The following is a 23,950-nucleotide window of genomic DNA, read 5'->3' on the forward strand; positions in this document are numbered from 1 at the left end:
TGTCGTTGATCCTATGGAAAACATATTCGTGAAACACATAAGTGACGTCAATGAGCTATATTTGGCTCTACCACAGTTAGAGGAACAAATAAATCGTTCCCTGGATACTGGTAGACATACGAGGGTTGTTGTGTTAGACTCAATAGGAACCTTTTTTAGGCATGGCAATGACAACACATCAAGGGGATACGACATAAGGGACTCGGCGCTAAGAAGTGTGATTACAAGGTTAGGGAATGTGGTACAGGTTTACAACATAGCAGATATAGTTGTGAATGAAGTAGGTGACGTTCACAAATCGAACGAGGAACTGCTACGCACGTACACTTTGGGAAGGGAGGTAAAAGGGGCTATGGCTCATGTATGAGCCTAAAAATCCCAATTAGACTCTTCATAGGGAAACAACTTCCTATTAACGATTCTACGAAGAGAGTGTTGTGCATTGTAAACCATGTGCATGCAAATGCGGCAGGACGATCACGTGGTTTCAAAATTACTAGTGCTGGGGTGGAGGATGAATGTGAGGCTTCGGTGTGTTAATAAATAATGTTACTTGAAATGGACATTATATATTAATGTATTTTTATTTACATGTAATAAAAAAAATATTCGTATATGAAGTTTTTTTAGTATATTTTGTTGTTGTATAATATCTCTTCAATTTTTTATCACCGTTTTTTTTTATATTTTATCATGTACAATTGTCTTATTAGTGGCAAGTGCACTTTAACTTCTGGTAAAGGCAAAAATGCTTTACATAATTTGTGGGGTTGCTGTTACTTGTAAATATTAAGAGTGACAATTTAAAGACATAGAGGATACAATCATACACCTTTCAGACCAAAACAATTCAAGTGGAAACTTACACCCTTCATACCGTAACTAATAGACCAACAAATCTAACCGAAAGACCAACAAATTTCTTTAATAACTTAAAAGTAATCACTCATACGACTGTTTTATTTTTTACATGAAAAATCTTATAATTAATTAATCCGAGAAAATTTAATAACTTATATTTGGATGGTGTGATGTTAAAATTACCTATTGAAAACATATAACGTAACGATTTAGATATAAGGTACGATTTTGATATCAATTTTAAATATTGTCACGTACCAACATACTACTGAGTGACAAGGATAATAAGTGTCCTTACTTGTACAGGTTACAAGTGAACTTGTATAATTTATGTTTTAATAGTTCATCTTCCCCATGTATATCTGCGTATAGTCACATGTGAACTGAATAGACATTTATGTTTATTTCACTAATTGTTCTATCACATTTCCCTCTTCACACTATCACAATCTTACTCTATACTCTCTCTCATCATCCACGAACCCTCTTATTTTCTCTCTAATCGTCCAAGGAACCCCATGGTTGCCGAATCAACTAGATCAAGCGAGGTGCTTCCCGGAGAGGCGTACGTAACCCAATCGTCTTATCGGACGATGATGACGAGGTTGACGATGCACTCATCGCCGCCTCTGCTGATGTCGTTCCTGCCGCTCCTTTGGAGGAGGAGGAGTACGACTCCGAGAGGACAATCACAGACTCCTCCTCGTCATCCTCTTCCTCCTCGTCTTCCTCGTCATCCTTCTCCGTCACACATTATGTGCAACAAACCTTGTTGCACATTTCCCAAGACAAAATTTGTTAATGGTTGATTAACAAAGTGAAGGGTGTGTGATTAAGGATAGGAGAGAGAAAGGAGGATAATTAACTAATGGCCACCACTACCAACTACCATGGCATCCCTGACACCACCTACCTGCAGCAACATCCACCACCACCCAAATTAAACCACTCGTCGCTACCCCGTAACCACCACCACCCAAACCCGTAACCACCACCACCATCATCCGAAACCCCATCGGCCAAATCGCAAAACCCCACATCCCCAACAGCCAAATCGTGGAACCCCACCACCTAATGAGCGATATCCCGAAACCCCACCGCCAGATAACACTAAAACTCCAACGACACCACCTCAAACCCCACCACCAGCAAAATCACCCAAAATCGACTAGATCCACAACCACCTAAAACAGACCTGACCACAACCACCCAACCTAAAATCCGCAACCTTGGTAATCCACAACCACTGACCTCCTTCCCCTCTCCCCGAAATCATCACCAACCACCCTAAAATATGAAAAAAAAAACTTTACTTTGAAAATTATTACCTCCTCATCGTTAATAATTTGGGGTTTATTTGGTCAAATTTGACCATGAAAACTCTTGACCTAGATTTTTCATGGTCAAATTTAAGCATAAAAACCTCAACTTTAAGCTTTAATGGAAGAGGTAGTGGCGGCGACGACTTTAATGGAGGAGGAAGTGGCCGTGACGACTATAATGGATGAGGAAGTGGTGGCGATCCGATTTTATGGTGGTGGTGGTGTGGTTGTTGTGAGAGAAGAGAGAGGAGATCGGTGTTGAGGGTGGCTTTTTATAAAGGAGAGAGAAATTAGGGTGGTGATTGTTAGAGTAAAGAGGGTGGAGGTGAAGGTAGCTTAAGAGAAAGGAGAGAGAAAATATGGTGGTGTGGGTGGTGGATCTGGTTGTGAAGGAGGAGAGAGAATGTGTGTTAGAGTTGTTATTGAGGGTTAATTAAGTTAGGTTAATAACTCAATAATATGTAGTTAATGAGTTAATAGGATTGAACTAAGGGTCTTTTAGTAAATTTACTCAAAATATTTTACTATATAAGGAAACTTTTTTTTTTGTTGCACATAACTTGTAACATCCCAAAATGGAAAATGTTGCACATAATGCGTAATGGAGGAAGTAAATAATTTTGGTGATTATAAAAAAGGGAAATTCTCATTGGTGGTCGTCTACTTTTGCATATTTCCAATGGTAGCCACTTTGTATATGAATTATGTTTGGTAGCCTTCTACTTTTAAAATGTTACTTCCATAACCTTATTTACCCAAAACCGTTACCTGGCTATTAAGTTTAACTGAGGTTAGTTTTATAATAACTAAAAATACTTAACTAAGGTTAGTTATCATAATTTAATTAATCTTAAATAAAAAATAACCACCCCTCCCTCAACCAGCCAGCCACCCCTTCCCTCTCCCCCTCCATTGTCGATTTGAAGCTTCCTTCTTCCACCGATGCCCATTTCTCGACACCCTAGGCTCGATTTCCAACAACCCAGCCCCAATTCTCAACAACCCCAACCCTTACTCCCTCACGCACCAAGTCCGCAACCACCACATGACTGAACAACCAACCACCGCCACACCAACCTACAACCAGCATCACCACACCGCCTCAAAACCGAGCAGCGCCGCTAGCCCATAATTTATAGTTGCAAGCTTCAATTTTAGCCCAAATCAATTGATTCAATTAAGCCAACGACCAAGTTTTTTATTTATCTTGTTAATGATAATGCTAACTCATGGTGATGGTCAGTGAGGACAATTGATGATGGTTGATTGGTGAAGATAGTGAGCACTTGAGCAGCCAAAGAAAGGAAAGAAGAACGGCTTTGGTTTTGGGGATTTTAATTTCATAGAAAATTAGAAAGAGGGAAAGTGTATTGGTAATTATGGTGGATTAGGGGGGGGGGACGACTGAGGGTTGGGAAGGGCAACCGGAGCGGCTCCGCCGGAAGTAGAGTGGGAGAGGGGACTTCGGGAGGGAAGTGGTTGGGCTAGTGGTTGGGTGGAAGTTTAATTTAACACCCACTAGACGGTTTATAGTAATTAAAGTTACGGAAGTGAAAACATTAAGAGTATGAGGCTACCAAAGATAATTCATATACGAAGTGACTACCATTGGAAAAACACAAAAATACGAGGCTACCAATGAAAATTTCCCTAAAAAAATAAAATAAAAAATATACCAATGAGCACAGGACACATGGATTGCAACCTTGTATAACAGGTTAGACCTACTTGGTTTAATGTGGGAGAAAAAATACAAACTTGTGTCAATTTTGAGAAGATTTAAAGGTTGGTCCATTTTGGGAGAATGGAGAAAATGTTGGTTTGTTGTTATTAAATTTTCCTTTTACAAATTAAGAAACTTAATTTTGCCTACAAAAACATTTTAATTCCTTCACATTGTAATATGGGAGTTCTGCATTTCAGAGTGCTATGCGGTCTGGAAGGTCATGGAAGCCACAAGCAAATCAGTAGAAATGTCATCATCAAAACAAATAAGTAGTAGATAAAGCCCCTAGCTAAACAGTAAGATTATTTCGTTTGTTTAAAAATACCTAAAGCTAACATACATTGTGCCCATATCCTGCAAGTTGCAACTACAACGAGGAAATATCAAATATGGGATTGAATAATTGTAATACTTTTTAATATTTCCACTGTTAAAAAATACATAAAATCCTTAATTTAACTAAACACCTTTAATGGCTGTAAAGCAATACAATAACAAAAAATTCCAAAAATTTGTTAAGATACTGAACATTGATTATAAATTTTTTATTTTATAGAATGATCACAAAATTGAGCAACTTAAAATTAAAAATTGAATTCGAAAAAAAAAGGTTGTAGATAAACCATGGAATTTCATGAAAATTCCCCAATTTACATTCGTAATCCCAAAATTTCAATAGCTAATTAGATTTAAACCTTTGAATTTAATAGTGCATAATAAAATGAACAAGTAACACGTGAATTTAACCAAAATTCCATTAAAATAAGCAAACATACAGCCACAATGAGTTAAAATTAGAACCTAAATACTCTGAAATAGAAATTGGGTTATAAATCAATTGTCGATGATTGAAAAAATAAACATCTTTACCTCATACGCTGCTTAAATAGAGGAGAGAAAGCACACAAGCCAGCCTAGCACTATTTCTCGTTCTTGTTTAGCCATCGCTGCCCATCACCTTTTAAAATTCTGAATTGATTACAGTGACAATTAGTTTAACAGTAATGTCAAAATTAAACCTTTTTGCTACTCTTGACGAAGAAGAAAAAATTCATAAGGTGCTTCAATGAAGAATACCGGAAGCCATTAAAGTTATAGGAGAGAGAAGTTTTTTTTAAAAAAAAATAGAGAAGAATGAAAGAGAGTGACGAAAAGACGTTTGTAAGGAAGTTGCAGCCTGCATGGAAGCTGGAAGAGAAGAAAAGAGGAAGACAAAGCAAGTTTGCTTGAATCATGAAAGAGTGGAAGCAGGTTTTCACTTTTCCAAGCTATGCCCACCTATTTTCAAAATTTCACGTTTTGACCCCAATTTTCCCGAGAATGTCTCAGCATCTAGCAACTAGATACAAGTATGTCTCTAGCAGGTGCAGCGCTGTCATTTCGTAATTAGTAAGGGTAAAGTCGTAAATGGCCTGTTTTGCACAGGTATCACGTGAGGTAAAAGCTGTTCTCAATTTTCCAATTTTCCAACCTCCCTTTCTCTCTCTTCAACTTACTTCTTCATCTTCCAAGAAAGGATTTAACATATATAACTTCCCTCTCTCTGTACTCTCCTCCCCCTCTCTCTCTCTCACTCAATTTCGCTTTCTCCTCACTTCGTTTCTGGGTCTCCGGTCGTTAGTGAGTGCTTGTTGTTTGGCGGTTGTTGTTCTAGCATCGGCATCATTGTTTGGCGGTTGTTATTCTGGCATCGGTTATCTCAGGTAAGTAATTTGGGGAACCCTAGAATTTTGAAAATGTGTAGTGTGGCTTTTTGTTTGCTAAGAAATATTTAAATTTGAATGCATTGTACTGAATTTATTTCTAACTTGGGTTATTCTGTTATTAGAGTTGTCTTTGTTTGGAGTTATTTCTACGAATACAAGGAAAATTAAGCGTAATTATATCCAATTTTCCCATTAATTGATTTTATGTTGTACAATTATGCAACAAAGCTTCTTTTATGACGTGCAGAACACCCTGAAATTTATGTTATTACTATTCAGCGTTGATGTATTTCGGCAATGATTTCGAATTTTGTAATTCTGACTAGGTTTCATGTTGAAGTAAATAATTGATGTGGGGAAAACCATGAAATTTATTTGAACTAGGTTATTTGTGCTTTTGATTGCTTAATCAATTGCTTTGAAAGTTGAATCAATTGTTGGTTCAAATCCGAATAATGTTGGTATTTGAAATGTTAAATATATTTACACATGTTATGTTGTAAAATATTAATGAATATGTGTTGGTCAATCTTGGATGGGTATAGGTGTAATTTGATGTGAAATTCAAATTTTTTGTTTAAAGTGGACCGATGTTGGCATTTGATAGCACTATAAAACTAACAAACTAAGAAAATTTATGGAAATTAACCTGTTGTTTTAATTGGTTTTAATATAAACTGTTTATATGCAGAGGGACAAAGGGGACGAAAAAGGTGTGCTACTTCTCGTCCAGCAGTTGGTAGTAGGGCGAAGTTGGGGGTGAGTAAGTGTGTGTTTTGTGTATTTGTGTGTGAAACTGGGGGAATGAACCTGTATAACTACTATTGAAGCTTAAAGGTTTTGATGATGAGGAACTTAAACTAAAGCAAACTCATCTAATAAAGGTTTTCAAGTGTTTGATTAGTTTAGGTGAAGTTGATCGTGGTGATGCAAGAAGTAACTGTTACTAAGAAGACATGAGGAGATCTTTATACAAAAAGTTAAATAGAAAAGAAGAAGAGTTCTTGTAGACACCTAAAAATGTCTCCCCAAAACCAAACCCGACGATGAACAACCTTTCACCGCCACTATTGGTCGGGTTCAGTATTTAATCCCGGGAGTGCTTAAAAAAATCGTATTTGATTAAATTCATATTTTTGAATGGTCCATGGATTAGTCTTGATGTTTTGTAAAAGCATAGTTTTTATTTTCAGCCCAAACTTATTACTTAATTTTAGCCCAAACCCTTTTTTATTTTATTTTTGGCCCAACCTTTTGTTTATTTTTATTTAATTATTATCTTATTTTAGCCCAAATAATAATAAGTCAGAAAAGGCCTGAAATTATCAATCGGCACTTAAAATGCCGAATGAAATTAGGGTTAAAAATGCATTTAAACGGAAAAGAGGGCTGGAAATTCCCGCGCCACGGTAGACAGCCACCGTGTCATGGGAATCCTTCCCGTCTGACGGTAGGATTTCCCGTGACACGGGAAGTCTGCCGTGACACGGGACATTCCGTGTCTTTTCCGCGTAAACCCTTAACGCGTTTTCTTTCCCGTTTTCTGAAAATTTCCCGTGTCACACTAAAAATGTACCGTGTCACGGGAAAGTTTGTCGTCTGACGGTGGGACTTCCCGTGTCACGGTACAGTTTGCCGTGTCACGGGATACTTTTTTAGGGTTCCGTGTGCTCCCTCAGCACATTTTTCCTATAAATACCCCCTCATTTCTGATGTACGGGGCATCAATGAATTCTCTAGTTTATTTTTCTCTCTCCTATGCTTTAGCCTAAACACTAGCCTACCCTTCTCATTTCAAAATTCCTTCTTCAAGTGCTCAAAGGAGTCCATACTTTACTCGTGGTTCTGTCGTTAAGCCAAGGCGTGAAAGGTAGAACTGTTTGAGGGTTTGGCCCCAAATCAACTCTACTTTGTTTAATTTAATTGTTGGACTATCATTATTTCCTTGAAGTTACTAACTCGTTTATTATTTTTTAGTTGCAAACAAATAGAATCAAAGTAAGAATCATGTTCCTTTTATTTCTATTATTTTTCTAACGATTTTATGTTGTTGGAATTGTGATTAAATTGTTTCCAATATTAATGTTTATTCTATTATTGTTATGATCACCATATTTCATGTTAAAGGGAATATGTAATTGAAAATCACGCCTAATAAGATAAATTGGACAACCGGTTTAGGATCCTTTTTAATCTTGTTAATTAATTAAAGTGATCACAATATTTTAGAATTATATGTTGCATTAATATTCAACCAATTTAGCTTAATAATAGTTTGGAGCAAATTGAATATCTTTGTTTGTATGCCTTTGAGATCGCAGGAATCACTTTTCACTATAAGAATCGAGTAGAGGCCAAAACGGGCGAATGTGACTCCATGACTCACTTCATACCATCATCCGCGATCCTCCTTTCGTGGTTCCGAACCATATGGAGTTAATAATCTCATGGATTATGAATGGGGTGTAACCTTCACGAGTCAATCGTTGTTGCCTATCGTTGTCCCTTATTCGTGGTTGCCTTTTATGATCCGTGAACAGTTTACAAGTTCCTTAAAAACTTGTTGGCGGCTCCCTAATTTCCTTGTCCGTAATCGTAATGTCAATTCCCACTTCCTATGAGTGCCAAGCATATTCACAATATGCTTTAACGTAGGCACACTTCGAGCGACGCCTGCAGTTCTCTAACAAGAACTGAGTTCCCTACAGGAACTTTCCCTAACAGGAACTTGAAGTCAGCAAGCTAAGGTCCCTGAAGGAGCTTAGTATGTGTGGAGCCCAAGTAACCCACCTGTATAGAAGCACGGCGCATCAATTTAATTTAGCTAAGGTTTTTATCTTCTAGATTATTGTTAATATGTTAAGTAGGTTAATGCACGAGATTTATTAGAAGCGTGGAAAGTTTGCTTGGTAAATAAATTAATAAGGAAAATATAAAAGATAGATTTTAGAAAATATTTTCTAAAAGGTTTTATTTCTTAAAATCGGTTTGTTAAAAGATATGTTTCTTTTTAACAATATCTTTCTATCTTATTTTTTCCGGAAAAGATTTTCTTCAAATATGATTTTCATCAAACCGTGTTTTAAAGATAAGTTAAGTTAACTTATTTATCTTTTAGAAAACCTACTTGCTCTACAAGTCCTACTTGTATAAATAGTAAAGATCGAAATGGTTTAAGATTTTGCGAGTTTATGCGTGGAGAAATCACTGAGCATTAATAGAGTAAGTTTACCAAGCTTCTAACTTGCCATATTAGTTTCGAATTTTGTGCATAGCTTGCCTATCATATACTAGGCGTCATACATTTGTATTGGTTGGGTTAGTTGGGTGAGTTTGTTATCTTTTTACATCGCATACAGGTTGTGTAAGCTTCTAGTGTAAAGATGAGATTTTTGTACTTTGGCTGTATGAGTGAATCTAAGTGTGGTACTTAGATTAAGTAGGATAGGGTCTTATCGAGAACCAAGTGTGGAACTTGTGAATAAAGGTCTTTGTTTAATAGGTGGTAACTTGGTGTTTTCCCTATTATAGTGAAGTGGTTTGTGTTTGAAATCCCTAAGGTAGGGTCGAGGTTTTACTTCTAGTTTGGCCCTGGAAGGTTTCCTCGTAAAATCTGTGTGTCCTTGAAAGTTTCTATATGCATTGTTTTATTATTCCCCAAAAGTAGCTATTAGGAACTCAATACAATTCAACCCCCCTCTTGTATTAATTGTCTCTACTAACAATTGGTATCTGAACAAGGTTCTCACGTGTAAGCAGATAACTTTTCTGAGTAAGTTCCTGGAGAGATGAATTACAAGGAGAAACTTGAAGAAGGGTATTCCACCCAACGTCCACCCATGTTCAACGGTAAGTTTTACACCTAATGGAAGAACAGAATGGAGATCTTCATCAAGGCTGAAAATTATCAGGTTTGGCGTGTTATTGAATCTGGTGATTTTGAAATAACCTCAACCAATGAAAAGAACGAGGTAGCTCCTAATAGAAAAGATTATCAGAAACTTGAATTAAATGCTTTAGCAATAAACTATTTTCATTGTGGACTTAGACCTCATGAACATAATCGTATCATGGGATGCAAGTCTGCTAAACAGATTTGGGATCTACTAGAGGTAACTCATGAAGGTACTTATGAGGTAAAACGTTCTAAGATTGACTTATTGATGTCTAGATATGAAAGGCTTGAAATGCAGTCCAGGGAATCTATAGAGGAAATGTTTACTAGGTTCAATAATATTATTAATTAATTAAATTCCCTTGGAAGGCACATTCCTATTGATGAACAAGCAAGGAAGATCTTAAGGAGCCTCCCACAAGATGAACGCTGGAGATCCAAGGTTACTGCAATGCAGGAAGCTAAAGACCTCACCAAGTTCAACATGGAACAACTAGCTAGATCATTGATGACTCATGTACTTCACCTAAGTTCTAAAACTGAGAGTTCCAAGAACAAGAGTCTTGCTCTTAAGGCTCAAGACTCAGAGGAATCAGAAGTTGATGAGGAAGAGATGGCAATGCTAGTAAGAAGATTTAAAAAGATGATGAACAACAAGAAGTTCGATAGGAACAAGAAGTACACAAGTTCTAGGAACACAACTTGTTTCAAGTGTGGGTCTAAAGATCATTTCATTGAGGATTGTCTAGTACCGGATGGTGATAAAGGAAAGACAAAAGGCAAGAAGCAATCCAAGGAGTGAAGAGTCTATAAACCTTACTTCAACAAAGATAATGTGAAGAAAGCTATGCTAGCTGCCTGGGGAGATTCAGATTGAGAGAAAGAAGAGGACAAACCATTAGAGGAAACTGCCCATCTGTGTTTGATGGCTAAAACAGATGAAAAAGCAAAACTGAAGGAGCTAAAATCTGAGGTATGGTTTTCTCAAAAAGACTTAAGACATTTCTCTGAAGAAAACTTGATATATGCTGTTTTGGAAATACAAGAAGACTTGAAAGAATTACATAGGGCCAAACAGCAAAGTGATGAAGCTTTTGGTAAATTTTAAAGAAAACAGTGAGTGGGTTAACAATATGAAATTTGATATTCAATATAGGTTCTTTAGTCTGTTTGATGACAATAATTATTTGAAAGAAACTGTAGACAGGTTAAAACATGATAATATAATGTTAAATGTGGAACTGTCCTTGATAAAACTCTGTCTTGATGCTCCTAATTCTGAAGTTCTTCCACTTGCTCAATATCCGAATTTTGAAAAACTAAAATCTGATTTGGAAGATCTAAGATCGGATAAGGCATGACTTGAGGGGGAACTTGAGAAATCTAGGAAAGGCAAACAACCTATAGAGTACAAAGTTCCAGATTGGATCACCAAAGCTCAAACCAAAAGAACTGAAGGTTTGGGTTGAAAAAAGAAGTTCCAAAAGGAAAAGAAGTATGTTAACCTGCCTAGTAGTATTGTTTGTGGCAATACAGGACATAAACAAGTTAAGTGTTCTATGAAAGAAAAGAGTACACAGAAAAATGAAAAACATGTAGAACAGATCTGGATCAAGAAGAATGAACCTGCTGCTGTTACACAGGAACCCTAGGAAACCTGGGTTCCTGACACTAACGTATGATTTCTCTTGCAGGTTCTAGTAAGGGGAAACAACACTTGGTACCTCGACAGTGGTTGTTCTAGGCACATGACTAGAGACAAATCTAGATTTCTCTCACTAGATGCCTACTATGGGGGAACTGTGACCTTTGGTGATAACATGAAAGGAGATATAGTTTCTATTGGCAAGGTAGGAAGGTCAAGTTCCCATGCTATTGATAATGTATTTTTAGTTGAGGGTCTCAAACACAACTTGTTAAGTATTTCACAATTTTGTGACAAAGGTAACTCTGTAAGCTTTACTTCCAATAAATGCAGAATCATTCACAATGACACTGGGAACATTATTTTAGAAGGAACTCATAAAGGGAACACATATGATGTTGATCTTAACGAGGTTCCTTACAACAGTTTAACATGTCTTAGTGTTATTGAGGACGATCCTCTATTATGGCACAAGAGATTTGGCCATGCAAGCTTTACTTTACTTGATAAGCTTAAATCTAAGGAACTAGTGGAAGAACTTCCTTGCATTAAGTTCTTGTATGACAAAGTGTGTGATGCTTGTTTCAGAGGAAAGCAGACTCGAATTTCTTTCAAGTCCAAATAAATGGTAAAAACCAAAAGACCTTTGGAACTTATTCATATGGATCTGTGTGGTCTTATGAGAATCCAAATTAGAAGTGGTAAGAGATATGTATTGGTTATTGTTGATGAGTTTTTCAAGGTTTACTTGGGTTTTCTTTCTTGTTATCAAAGATGAGACATTTGATGAATTTGTAGCCTTTGTAAAGAAAGAACAGAGAAGAACAGGTAATCCATTGATTCACCTTAGATCAGATCATGAAACTAAATTTGAAAACTCAAATTTTGATGAGTTTTGCATCGAGCATGGAATGGATCACAACTTCTATACCCTTGGAACTCCACAATAGAATGGAGTTGTTGAACGCAAGAATAGAAGCCTTGAAGACATGGCGAGAACAACGCTGATCTCAAGTGGACTGCCTAGGAACTTCTGGGCAGAAGCAGTGAATACAACATGCTATATTCTTAACAGAGTATATGTTAGAGCCATCACCAACCAAACTCCTTATGAGCTTATCAAATGGAGAAAGCCTAATATTTCTTATTTTAGATCTTTTGGATGTAGATGCTTTGTTCATAACAATGGTAAAAGGAACTTGGGAAAGTTTGATGAACGTAGTGATGAGGCAGTATTCTTAGGATATGCCTCAAATAGTAAAGCCTATAGAGTTTATAATAAGAGAACAATGTGTGTTGAGGAATCTGTACATATTATATTTGATGAAACTGAACAGTTAAATGATGTACAGGATTGTGATGATGATTTTGAAATTGGACTTGTGCCCAAGCAAGATCCAGATGAGGAATCAACATCATTGAAGAAGCAGCAAGTTGAAAATGTAGAAGAAACGAATCCAGAAGCAAATGGAGAATCTGAAATGGAGAATGCACAAGGAACTCCTCCTCAAGAACAAAATCAAGATCAGGTTGAGGAATATCCTGTTGAAGTTCCAACTAAGACTCAAGACCAAGTTCCTACAGAAGAACCAGTCAACAACAATCAGGAAAGGTTGTATCCAGTCAAGGACTTTACACCAAAACGATGGAAATATAAAAAATCACATCCTGTGGATACAATCATGAGTGATATTACAAAAGGAACTCAGACTAGATCTTAGCTTAGAAACTTCTGTGCATTCTATGCATTCCTTTCTTCTATGGAACCTAATAACTATGTTAAAGCTTTAACTAATGCAGATTGGATTAATGCTATGCAAGCTAAATTAAATGAGTTTGAAAGAAATAAAGTTTGACATCTGGAACCTAGACCCAAGGATAAGAAGACTATAGGTCTAAACTGGATGTTTAGGAACAAGCTAGATGAGCATGGTATTATTGTCAGGAACAAAGCAAGACTTGTTGTTCAAGGTTTCAATCAACAAGAAGGAATAGACTACGAAGAAACATTTGCACCAGTGGCTAGGTTAGAGGCTATTTGTTTACTTATTATTTTTGCTGCTTATATGGGATTCACGTTGTTCCATATGGATGTTACATGTGCATTTCTAAATGGATTTTTAAATGAAGAAGTCTATCTGGAACAACCTCATGGATTTGAAAATCCAGAGTTCCCAAACCATGTCTATAAGCTTGAAAAAGCTCTTTATGGGCTGAAGCAAGCTCCTAGAGCATGGTATGAAAGATTGTCTAAGTTCCTATTGCAAAATGGTTTTAAACATGGTAAAATAGATAAAACTTTGTTTTTAAAATCAAATGGAACTGACATATTATTTGTGCAAAATTTATGTTGATGATATTTTATTTGGTGCAACTAATGAATCTTTGTGCAAGTATTTTGCTGACCTTATGAGTGGAGAATTTGAAATGAGCATGATGGGAGAACTAAAATTCTTCCTCGGATTGCAAATCAAGCAAACTGAAGAAGGAATCATGATCCATCAATAAAAATATATCAAGGAACTGATCAAGAAGTACAAGCTAGATAATGCTAAGACTAATAACACTCTAATGGGTAGGGCTATGCACCGGTCCAAAACCGGACCGAGACCGGTATGGACCGGAACCCGGAATAAGCTATTTTTAAGAACCAGAAACCGGACCGTATTCTACCGGTCCGGTCCCGGTCTGGACCTGTTTAATACGGTCCATTCCGGTTTTGGACCGGTTGGGACCGACTGTACCTTTTTTCCTGCATTTTAACCTGTTTTTTTTTAACCTGTGTACTTTTTCTATCATTTTTTTTAACCTGTGTACTTTTTCCCCAAAAATATATAAATCACAAAATAAAAAAAAAGCCAAACATCATACACACTCAATACATCCGATTTATCCGAATACAAACCAAAACAAGTCCCTAGTTAAATACAACACCAAAGTAATACAAGTTTAATGAAAAAGAGCTAAGTTCTTCAATCTTTGATAATTTCTCCTCTCCATTTTTCTATCAATTCTCCATCACCGCTCTAGCAAAAACAAAACAAAAAAAAAAATCATCAACGTTAGAGATTAGAAGTTTAAAGATACTTTAAATGAAAATAAAAAGTGGAAACATTACCTCCAAATCTTAAATCATGCAAAATAGTCCACAAAAATGACCTCATGATCTCCATCATCAACTTCCACCTCTAATCAAATGAAAAAAATAAATATTTAAATTTCAAAAAAATTGAAAATGCAAGTAATAGTGTAAGAAATACCTTTCTCAATCTCCTCTAAATCTTTTACTTTTTCTTCAACATCAACTTCCATCATTCCCTCTGGTTTAAGCCAATCTTGAGAGCAAATCAAAGCTTGAACCATCTTTCATATAAAAAAAATAAAAAATATATAACAAAGCCAACATAGAATATGAGAATATAAATATGTAAAAATAAAATAACTTAAAGCAAAAAACATTACCTTAGGTGTCAAAGAACTCCGAAAAGGATCGAGATGGCGACCTCCCGTACTAAAGGCGGATTCCGATGCAACGGTAGACAATGGAATGGCTAATATGTCACGTGCCATACGTGAAACAATAGGATAACGATGTCCATTTTGTGCCCACCAAGATAAAGCATCCATTTCTTCTTCCTCCGGCCCTAATTGTTCATTGATGTATCTATCAAACTCACTATTTGCAAATGCATTATCCGCTCTCATCTTTTTATTAACTCTACCCTTAACTTTTGCAAAATACGCCTTATTCTTACTCTTATCCGACACATCAACATCTACATCAATTGGCACATGATCTTCACTATGGCCACTTTGAGGAATGAAGGAAGAATACAAATTTTTATACTATTCAAATAAAGAGTAAGTAAATTGCTTTACTTTAACACCAAGTCTTGTCCCTTTTTCCTCTCCATACATATCGCTAAGTATTTCCTCAACAATACGAAATTTGGATTGATGATCAAGAATGGAAGCAACATGTATAAACATATTCATATTAGCCACTTTTCCCCAATACTTATCAAATTTTTTCTTCATTGAAATGGCCATAGCTTGAAAATTCAAATCATCACTTTTTTCCCATTCATTTAGAAAATCATAAACATATGCAATGTCAAATAAACCTTTATTACTTTTCACATAAAGAGAACTAGAGACATTACGAGTCAAATGATAAAACTCCTCCAAAAACAAAACTAACCTTCCCACCTTGACCCAATCATCATGGTCAGGAGGTTTTTCATTATCCTTCACACCTTCTCCATCGGGAAGTGACACCCCACCAAAAACTTTTTGAAATTTCAAAGCTGTTTCCATCATCATGTAAGTCGAATTCCATCGAGTAGGGACATCAAAGCATAAAGAAGATTTGCTTTGTATATTAGCCTTTTGAGCAAGATCTTTAAACCTAGCAAATCTAGCAGGAGAATTCTTGATATATTTTACAGCATGTCTAACCCTATCAATGCACACACCATGCTCTCTAATACCATCCCAAACAATAAGATTAATAATATGAGCTATGCATCGAACATGAAGAGAATTTCCATTATTAACACATCCAGTTCGTTGAACCATTTTTTTCAAATGTGCGCAAGCAAGATCATTAGAGCTAGCATTATCAACTGTAAGTCTGTAACAGTGTACAACTTATCCTCAATACCCCAATACTCTAAACATGCCTCCACTGATTTACCAATGGCCTCACCCTTATGACTAGAAATAGGACAAAAATTTATAATTTTTTTATTCAATTTCCAATCACTATCTATGTAATGAGCTGTGAGACACATATAGTTGATTCTTTGAATTGAAGTCCAAGTATCTGTTGTGACACAAATTTTTTGACATCCCTCAAATGATTTTTTAAGTATTTCTTTTTCACGATAATAAAGGCGTAAACAATCACGAGCAATAGTAGTACGACTAGGGATGGTAAACCCAGGACAAGCAACTTCCACAAATTACTTAAAACCAGGTTTTTCAACATGTTTTAATGGCAGTTCATCAGTAATGACCATACAAATCAATTCTTCTCTAACCTCTTTAAAACTAACAACCCCACACTTCAGTTTTCCAGCCTCATTTTCATTATCCCCGGGTTGAAAATTCAATTGACTTTGCTTACCCTTACCCTTGTCTTTATTTTCAGGATTACCAAAACAATTTTCAGAATGGTTTTTAACATTTTTAGTACCATTAACATTGCCATCAGCAGCAAAAGTTTTTTTTCAAAACTTACATTCAGCACGTAGTTTGCCATCATCATCTAAGTACTCAATGTAGTTCTTCCAATATTCAGCCTTCCTCTTGGTTTTTGTTCTAACCAAATACTTCCGTCCCTCCGTAAGTGTCTTGTCCGGAGGCAAGGATTGCCGCAATAAATCAATATTAGTGTTGTTAGAAGCATCCGAAAGTGTATGTGCCGTTTGATCAGAAGAGTATATCGGTGCCCTTTTGGATTGGGAGCTCGCCATCTACAACATTATATTTAATTATATGTTAAGAATAGAATGCATTATATGGCAGAACCGCAGAATCATATAACATTATATTGAACATGCAAGTATGCAACTGAATACAACATTATATGGCAGAATACAACATTATATTTAATACTCTGACATTATATAACATTATATGGCAGAATACAACATTATATTTAATTATATATCCCAAAAATATGGCAGAATCATATGAATAAAAACAAATTAAAATCAAAAACATTTTTTTTTAAAAGAATTGAACATGCAACTGATGCAAGCAACTTACATTGCATGAATATGAATCCGTTGTTGAACAATTGAATGGTAATACTCTGAAAACAAATTAAATACACAAAATTACATCCAAAAATGCCTATCAATTTATTAAGTAACAAAAACAGAAGAAAAAAAAACACAAACCTGACTTTCGAACTAGAACAGGAGCAATTTTCGGTGAGGGCTGTTAGGCGTCGACGACTGGAGTGATCGAAGGAGGAGGCTGAGTTTAACAAATTGAATTTAATTAAACAAAAAAACAAAAAAAAAAACGAAGAGAGGCTAACAATTGAACTAGAACATACCTGGAGCCTGGCTGGAGGCTGGAAGTCGAAGAGGAGAGCGGTGCTGCGGCCTGCAGAGATGAGGGCGGTGCCGTGGTTGAGAACAGGGGCGGAGCCGTGGCGGCGTCGGGCAGAGAGTGAGAACGGGAAAGAGGTTAGAGGAGGACAGAGAGTGAGAGTGAAGACTGAAGACTGAAGAGGCGTGATTCGTGAATGAGATTGATAGAAGTTAGGGTTTTTAGGAAATTAAAAAAAAAAAACAAAATATATATACATTTTTCCCGGGTTTCCGGTCCAGCCCGGAATTTACCGGGTTTTACCCGGACCGGATCGGAAACCCGGAATGACTAATTTTAAAGGACCGAGGACCGACCCGGAAGGCTACGTTCTGGTCCAGTTCCGGTTCCGGTCGGTCCCGGTCGGTTTTACGGTCTGGATCTAAAAGTGCACAGCCCTACCAATGGATATAGCAACCAGATTGGATGAAGATCTAACTAGAACTTGTGTTGATCAATCTATGTATAGAGGTATGATAGGTTCTTTACTTTATCTAACAGCTAGTAGACCTGACATATCTTTTAGTGTAGGTTTGTGTGCCAAGTTCCAAGCAAACCCAAAGGAGTCTCACTTGAAAGTATTAAAGAGAATCCTTAGATACCTGAAAGGAACTGATGATTTGAGTCTCTTCTATCCTAGAAGTGACTTCTTTGATTTAAATGGCTTTACTGATGCTGACTATGCATGTGATTTGGTCAATAGAAAAAGCACTTCAGGTATGGTACAGTTTTTAGGATCTTGTTTAGTTTCTTGGGGTTCGAAGAAGCAAAACACAGTAGCAATGTCTACAGCTAAGGCTGAGTACATTGCAGCAACATCATGTTGTTCACAAGTACTTTAGATAAAGCAACAGGTCAGAGATTTTGGTATTATTTTTGAATGTATGCCTATTTACTATGATAATACCAGTGTTATATGTATTCTAAGGATCCAGTTCAACACTCAAAGGTAAAACATATCCACATTAGGCATCACTTTTTAAAAGATAATGTGGAGAAAGGGAATATTAAGTTAGAATTTTGTCATACTGAAAATCAAATTGCAGATATTCTAACCTAGCCCTTGAGCAGAGAAAGATTTGAGAAATTGAGATTGGAACTTGGGATGATCAAGTTGAATTGATTGCTTCTGAAGTTCCAAGATATGGCAAAGTCAAAAATTATATAAATAGAGCAAAAAGAGCATTTAGCACAATCTTGGTGTGCTAAACATAGTTGAAGTGTCACCGTTGTTAATTACTAGAGGTAAGTTCATTAAAACTCTTAAATGTGTAAGTTATTAATTATGTACATTGCACATATGTACAAAGCGTGTTCCAATTGCGTGGTTTTATTTTCAGAAAGTTTTTTTTGAAATTAAATGAATTTGGAAAGAAAAGGATTTGGCAAATTCATCCTGTTAATTTAAAATTTGAAAATTTAATTGAATATGTTCAATTAATGACTGAAAAGTGAAAAACCTTAATTTCCTTCACACCGATTCATTTACTATAAAAGGAATCTTCACCCGCCTTTACATCATCACTATCAAATCAAAATTACCCACTGTGAAAAACCTTCTACAAACTTCTACCCCTTTAAGACATAACCATGGTTATCATCACTTCAATTAGCTCATCCGAAAGCTCTCATAACCTCCAAAACCAAGAAAAAGAAGAAGTGTCATCTCTTCCCTTAGTGTCCTACAAAGAACCTAAAGCCAAACACGACATATCCTCTCCATCTCAAAACCCAAAACCTGCAGAATCAGAGGAATTCACTTCTAACTCAGTTCTTCAGAAGTTGAAAGAGTGGAAGGAGATAAAAGAGAAGAGAAAGACAGTTGAGGATTTTGTTGAAAAATTAGAGGACTCGGAGGGAGAAAATCCTGAGAAAGAAGAAGATGAAGAGATCATTGATCAGGCTGAGCTTGAATCGCTAGCAGGATGGTATGTTGTAGGTCATCGCATTGAGTTGACTTGGTGTAGAAAAGCTAGCTTCGTAGAATTTCTTTATTCAATTAAGTTCCAAGGTTGGGAAAAATTGTTGTCTAAAGCCTCTGATAATTACATGTACCCAATTGGTATGACTGAGTTATGTCGTAATTTTGAAGTAAAATTAGGAGTTATATCTAGTGCAATTGATGAGGTAAAATTTGAGTTCAATGTTGAAACCCTAGGCAAAATTCTGAAAACACCTATTGCTGGATATGAGACCTACGTCAAAGGAAAGGAAAGTGTAAAAGTTGGAAAGTATTTGAGTGGTGACATAGTTGAAGCTCTTGGAGGAAAAAGGGGGAAGAACATTATGAGTCACAATGACTTAAGCCCATTGAACAAGTTGCTGTTTAATTTAGTAAAGAAAACCATTCTTCCTCGAACACCAAAGAAAGGGGAAGCATGTGTAATGGACATGACTGTGATTTTTTGTTTATCGAAGAAAATAAAGATAAATTTCCCTCGCTTATGTTTCAGCACTTGGCACATTGTGTTCCAAGTAAAACTAAGGTTGGATATGGAGCCATCCTGTCCACAGATTTCGAAATTTTTGGAGTAGTCTTAAAGGGAAAGTATGGAGTTTTGGAGGAGAAACTAGAAAATGTGATAAATGAGGAAACTCTTCTGGGAATTAGCTTGGAGGTGGCTAATGAGAAGATTTGGAAACTGGAGAAGGGTAAAGAGAAGAAAGAAACAGGAAAAAGAAAAGAAAACGAAGAGGGTGAGAAGCCTGTGAGGAAGAGCAGGAGACTGTCAACAAGCTCTGCTCCTCAAACCAGTATGGAGAAGCCAGTTGAGCTGAATACTGATGACAGGGATCTGGATGGACAAGTTGCCAAGTTGACTGTTAGGTTGGTGTTGGTTGAAAAGGTAGTGAAAGAATCTGCTGAGAAGATTAAGAGGTTAGAAAAGTCTGTGCAGAAACAAGACAAGTTTCTGAAAGATCAAAAACTAGAGTTTCAGCAACAAATTGAGAGTCTTGAGGAAAGATTTGACTCTTTTGCTGCTAAACAAGAGGAAGACAGTAGACAAATTATGGAGTTCATGAATAATTAACTATGCAAGCTTATTTTCAACCTCATTATTAGCCTAGCCTATTTCACTTTGAAGTCATGAACAATTTCAATTTCTGTTTTAGTTTTTGAACAATTAATTTTGGTTGTAATATTTTTAAATTGTTCAGCAGGATGTTAAATATTTTGGTTTTTAAAAGAATAGTTGGAACTTGGCCTATACTTGTGTGTATTTGTATGTTTTGAACACTTATGCATGAAAGTGGAACTTACTTAAGGGAAGTTAACAACGCTGCCTTTAGTTTCCTACACTCAATGAATTGCTTGTAGGGCTGCGGCTAGATGCTTAATAAACATGAAAAAGCAGGACTTTTTGATAATGCCAAAACGGGGAAAAGAAGAAGCAAACTTGGAAGTGAAAGTTGTTATGGGTTCAAGTTGATAAAGTATCAGAAATTTCTTCTGATATGATGCTAAGAAGTTTAGTTTATTCCTTAGTTTTATTTATGTATTGTTTTGTTTATCTTTGCTTTCTTGTTTTCGTATTTTTAGCTATTTGTGTGTTTATCTTTTTGTCAATAAATAAAAAATACAAAAATATGCCCTTCTATTTTGTTTAACCTTTCTTAAGAGTTTGCTTAAGTTTGTCATCATCAAAAAGGGGGAAATTGTTGAAGCTTAATGGTTTTGATGATGAGGAACTTAAACTAAAGCAAACTCATCTAATAAAGGTTTTCAAGTGTTTGATTAGTTTAGGTGAAGTTGATCATGGTGATGCAAGAAGCAATTGGAACTAATAAGACATGAAGAGATCTTTATACAAAAAGTTAAACAGAAAAGAAGAAGAGTTTTCTAAAAGAACTAAGTTCTCTAACAAGAGCTAAGTTCCCTAACAGGAACTTGAAGTCAGCAAGCTAAGGTCCCTGAAGGAACTTAGACTGCTTGGAGCCCAAGTAACCTACATGTATAGAAGCACGGCGCATCAACTTAATTTAGCTAAGGTTTTTATCTTCTAGATTATTGTTAATATGTTAAGTAGGTTAATGCACGAGATTTATTCGAAGCGTGGAAAGTTTTCTTGGTAAATAAATTAATAAGGAAAATATAAAAGATAGATTTTAGAAAAGATTTTCTAAAAGGTTTTATTTCTTAAAATCGGTTTGTTAAAAGATATCATTCTTTTTAACAATATCTTTCTATCTTATTTTTCCGGAAAAGATTTTCTTCAAATATGATTTTCATAAAACCGTGTTTTAAAGATAAGTTAAGTTAACTTATTTATCTTTTAGAAAACCTCCTTGCTGTACAAGTCCTACTTCTATAAATAGTAGAGATCGAAATGGTTTAAGGTTTTTGCGAGTTTATGCATGGAGAAATCACTAAGCATTAATAGAGTAAGTTTACCAAGCTTCTAACTTGTCATATTAGTTTTGGATTTCGTGCATAGCTTGCCTATCATATACTAGGCGTCATACATTTGTATTGGTTAGGTTATTTGGGTGAGTTTGTTATCTTTTTACATCGCATACAGGTTGTTTAAGCTTCTAGTGTGAAGCTGAGATTTTTGTACTTTGGCTATACAAGTGAATCTAAGTGTGGTACTTAGATTGGGTAGGATAGGGTCCTATCGAGTAGCAAGTGTGGAACTTGTGAATAAAGGTCTGTGTTTAATAGGTTGTAACTTGGTGTTTGCCCTATAATAGTGAAGTGGTTTGTGTTTGAAATCCCTAAGGTAGGGTCGAGGTTTTACTTCCAGTTGGGCCCTGGAAGGTTTCCTCGTAAAATCTGTGTGTCCTTACAAGCTTCTATATGCATTGTTTTATTATTGCGCAAAAGTAGCTATCAGGAACTTGATACAATTCACCCCCCCTCTTGTATTAATTGTCTTTACTAACAACTACTTACTATGTTTTCTGTTGTAGGTGACGATGAAGGAAATTACACAGGATCTTGAGGAAGAAGGTGTAAATGTTGGTGTTAAAAGCCTGAAAGCGGTTGCTGCTGGTAAAAGAAAATTGCCAACAGAGAAGTACATACCTGAGAAAAGCAGTAAAAAGTGGAAAGTACAAGGGGTTGAACCTTCCTATCAAGTGACCTACATGAATGACTTGCTTGCATAGGTCATTGGGGGGGGGGGGGCTGAACAATTAGAGGATTCAGATGATGGGGGTGCAACTGAAGATGAATCAGAGCACAGAAATGAAGAAGATAGAGGCGGTAGTGATCAGGATACCGAGGAAGAAGAGTTGCAGAAATTGGACCGGAAAATCAATAAGAGCAAGGCGGAAGCAGCCAAGTTGAAGAAGAAAATGGCAAATGCAAGGGTAGCTAAATTGATAAATGATGTTATGGCCCCGGGTGTTGGATCCGCAGTAGGCGGTAATATTTTGAAATAGAGTATGAACCTATTTTTGCATGTCGTTCATTTAGTTTGTTTTTTAATAGGTTGTTGGTTTGTATGTTTGTATATGTAGGCAGTTCATAATCGTCCACTTGGAGTTATTGTGACAGAGAAGGAGAGGGTAGTAGATACCCAATCACATTTTTGTTCGAAGGTGTGTTTTGTTTTGTCGACATTCAGTAATTGATTTTTGTTATGATATGGTGGGAAATGAATGTGTTGGTATGACAATTTGTGTTTACTTTTGTGTTGAACATCCTACAAATGTCATATGCCGCGTGGATGTGTTGGAAATGAATGTGTTGGTATGATAATTTGATGGACTAGATCAAACAAGGAAGAAGGCAGTTCAAGAAATGGGGTTTAGGTCACTTCTGAACCTGAAGGTGAATCGATTAGACAGGAAGTTCTGCTACTGGTTGCATACTAGGGTGGATCCTATAAGTAGTGTGTTGCGATTTGGAGATGGTGTTGAGTTGCCTCTAAGTCCCATGCGGTGGAATTGTGTTCTAGGAATTCCGTACACACGCGAGCCTGTTCCTCTGACTTGTGAAAAGTTTGACATAGACATGAACAAAAGAGTTAAGTTGATTGGCAAGTGGTTTGGAGTTTTTGATGCACATGGAAGGACGCACATCTCAGTTGGGCAGGCTGTAGATGCGATACAGTTAGGTTTGGAAGCAAAGGGGTTATTAGGCGGTCCCTTAGTTGATGATGATGATAAGCTGTATTTTAGGTCTGCTTTTCTTGTTGTTTTGTTGGGTCAGATATTATGTCCTTCAACCGATGGCGGTAATTTGTCGATCTCGTTGGTGCCGGCTGTTGCGATAGCTCATAAGGTGGAGCTGTACAATTGGGCAGAGTTTTTCCATGATTGGCTAATGGCATATCAGACAAAGTTTCACCAGAAGTTTGAGAAGTATGGTTTTGTTGCTGGCTATGGTGGTTGTACCCGTTTTTTACTGCTATTTTGTGTTGACCATTTGAGTTTGACTCCCAATTCATGGGGTGAGATGCCGAGGATTGATGTATGGATGCAGGAGAGAGTGAGCGGTGTTATTGAAAAAGACAAGAGGCTTTCTGGTGACTATGGGAAGTTGAAGGTAAGCTTAGGCTTTTCATTCGTCTGTATTTATTTATGGTTTTGTTGTTGGTTTTGTGTTGATGTTGAGATGGTACAATGCATTGATGTTGCCTACGGGGAGCGCCATCCTCGCCTTGCGACGGTTAGGAGATTACCGAGGAGCTTTCTGGATGCTCAATGGAGGATTTGATTGGTAGAAAGGTATGCGATGTTGGCTCT

At 36.5% G+C, this 23,950-nt stretch overlaps 2 protein-coding genes across 4 annotated transcripts; one reads left to right on the forward strand and one right to left on the reverse strand.

Moving 5' to 3' along the window:
- Positions 1-10,435: 10,435 nt before the first annotated feature.
- LOC110700103 lies at positions 10,436-12,876 on the forward strand. The gene is made up of 4 exons (XM_021877592.1): positions 10,436-10,607; positions 10,705-10,865; positions 11,205-11,723; positions 12,508-12,876. Exons 1-4 carry the CDS (start codon positions 10,436-10,438, stop codon positions 12,874-12,876), a joined length of 1,221 nt encoding a protein of 406 aa, XP_021733284.1.
- Positions 12,877-14,815: 1,939 nt separating this feature from the next.
- LOC110700026 (zinc finger BED domain-containing protein RICESLEEPER 2-like) lies at positions 14,816-17,628 on the reverse strand. 3 transcript variants are annotated; one of them, XM_021877517.1, is made up of 5 exons: positions 17,223-17,626; positions 17,062-17,140; positions 16,928-16,973; positions 16,398-16,632; positions 14,816-15,462 (listed from the first exon to the last, which is right to left on the reverse strand). In XM_021877517.1, the coding sequence occupies exons 4-5, from the start codon at positions 16,630-16,632 to the stop codon at positions 15,002-15,004; spliced, it is 696 nt and encodes a 231-aa protein (XP_021733209.1). In that variant the 5' UTR covers positions 16,928-16,973; positions 17,062-17,140; positions 17,223-17,626; the 3' UTR covers positions 14,816-15,001. The 3 variants fall into 3 exon arrangements, with proteins under 3 accessions (XP_021733209.1, XP_021733210.1, XP_021733208.1); XM_021877518.1 differs by lacking the exon at positions 16,928-16,973 and having other exon boundaries at positions 17,223-17,627; XM_021877516.1 differs by lacking the exon at positions 16,928-16,973 and having other exon boundaries at positions 14,816-16,632; positions 17,223-17,628.
- Between the last annotated feature and the right edge of the window lie 6,322 nt (positions 17,629-23,950).

This window comes from Chenopodium quinoa, unplaced genomic scaffold (genome assembly GCF_001683475.1).
Source record: "Chenopodium quinoa cultivar QQ74 unplaced genomic scaffold, ASM168347v1, whole genome shotgun sequence".
NCBI lineage: Eukaryota > Viridiplantae > Streptophyta > Magnoliopsida > Caryophyllales > Amaranthaceae > Chenopodium > Chenopodium quinoa.

Excerpts from the sequence above, each read along its gene's own strand:
- LOC110700103 (XM_021877592.1), top strand. The coding sequence starts at position 10,436 with ATGGCTAAAACAGATGAAAAAGCAAAACTGAAGGAGCTAAAATCTGAG. Across the intron at positions 10,608-10,704 it reads GCAAAGTGATGAAGCTTTTG|AAACTGTAGACAGGTTAAAA; the intron begins GTAAATTTTAAA and ends ATTATTTGAAAG. Across the intron at positions 11,724-12,507 it reads TTAAGTTCTTGTATGACAAA|GATTGTGATGATGATTTTGA; the intron begins GTGTGTGATGCT and ends AATGATGTACAG.
- LOC110700026 (XM_021877516.1), bottom strand. The coding sequence starts at position 15,733 with ATGGTTCAACGAACTGGATGTGTTAATAATGGAAATTCTCTTCATGTT.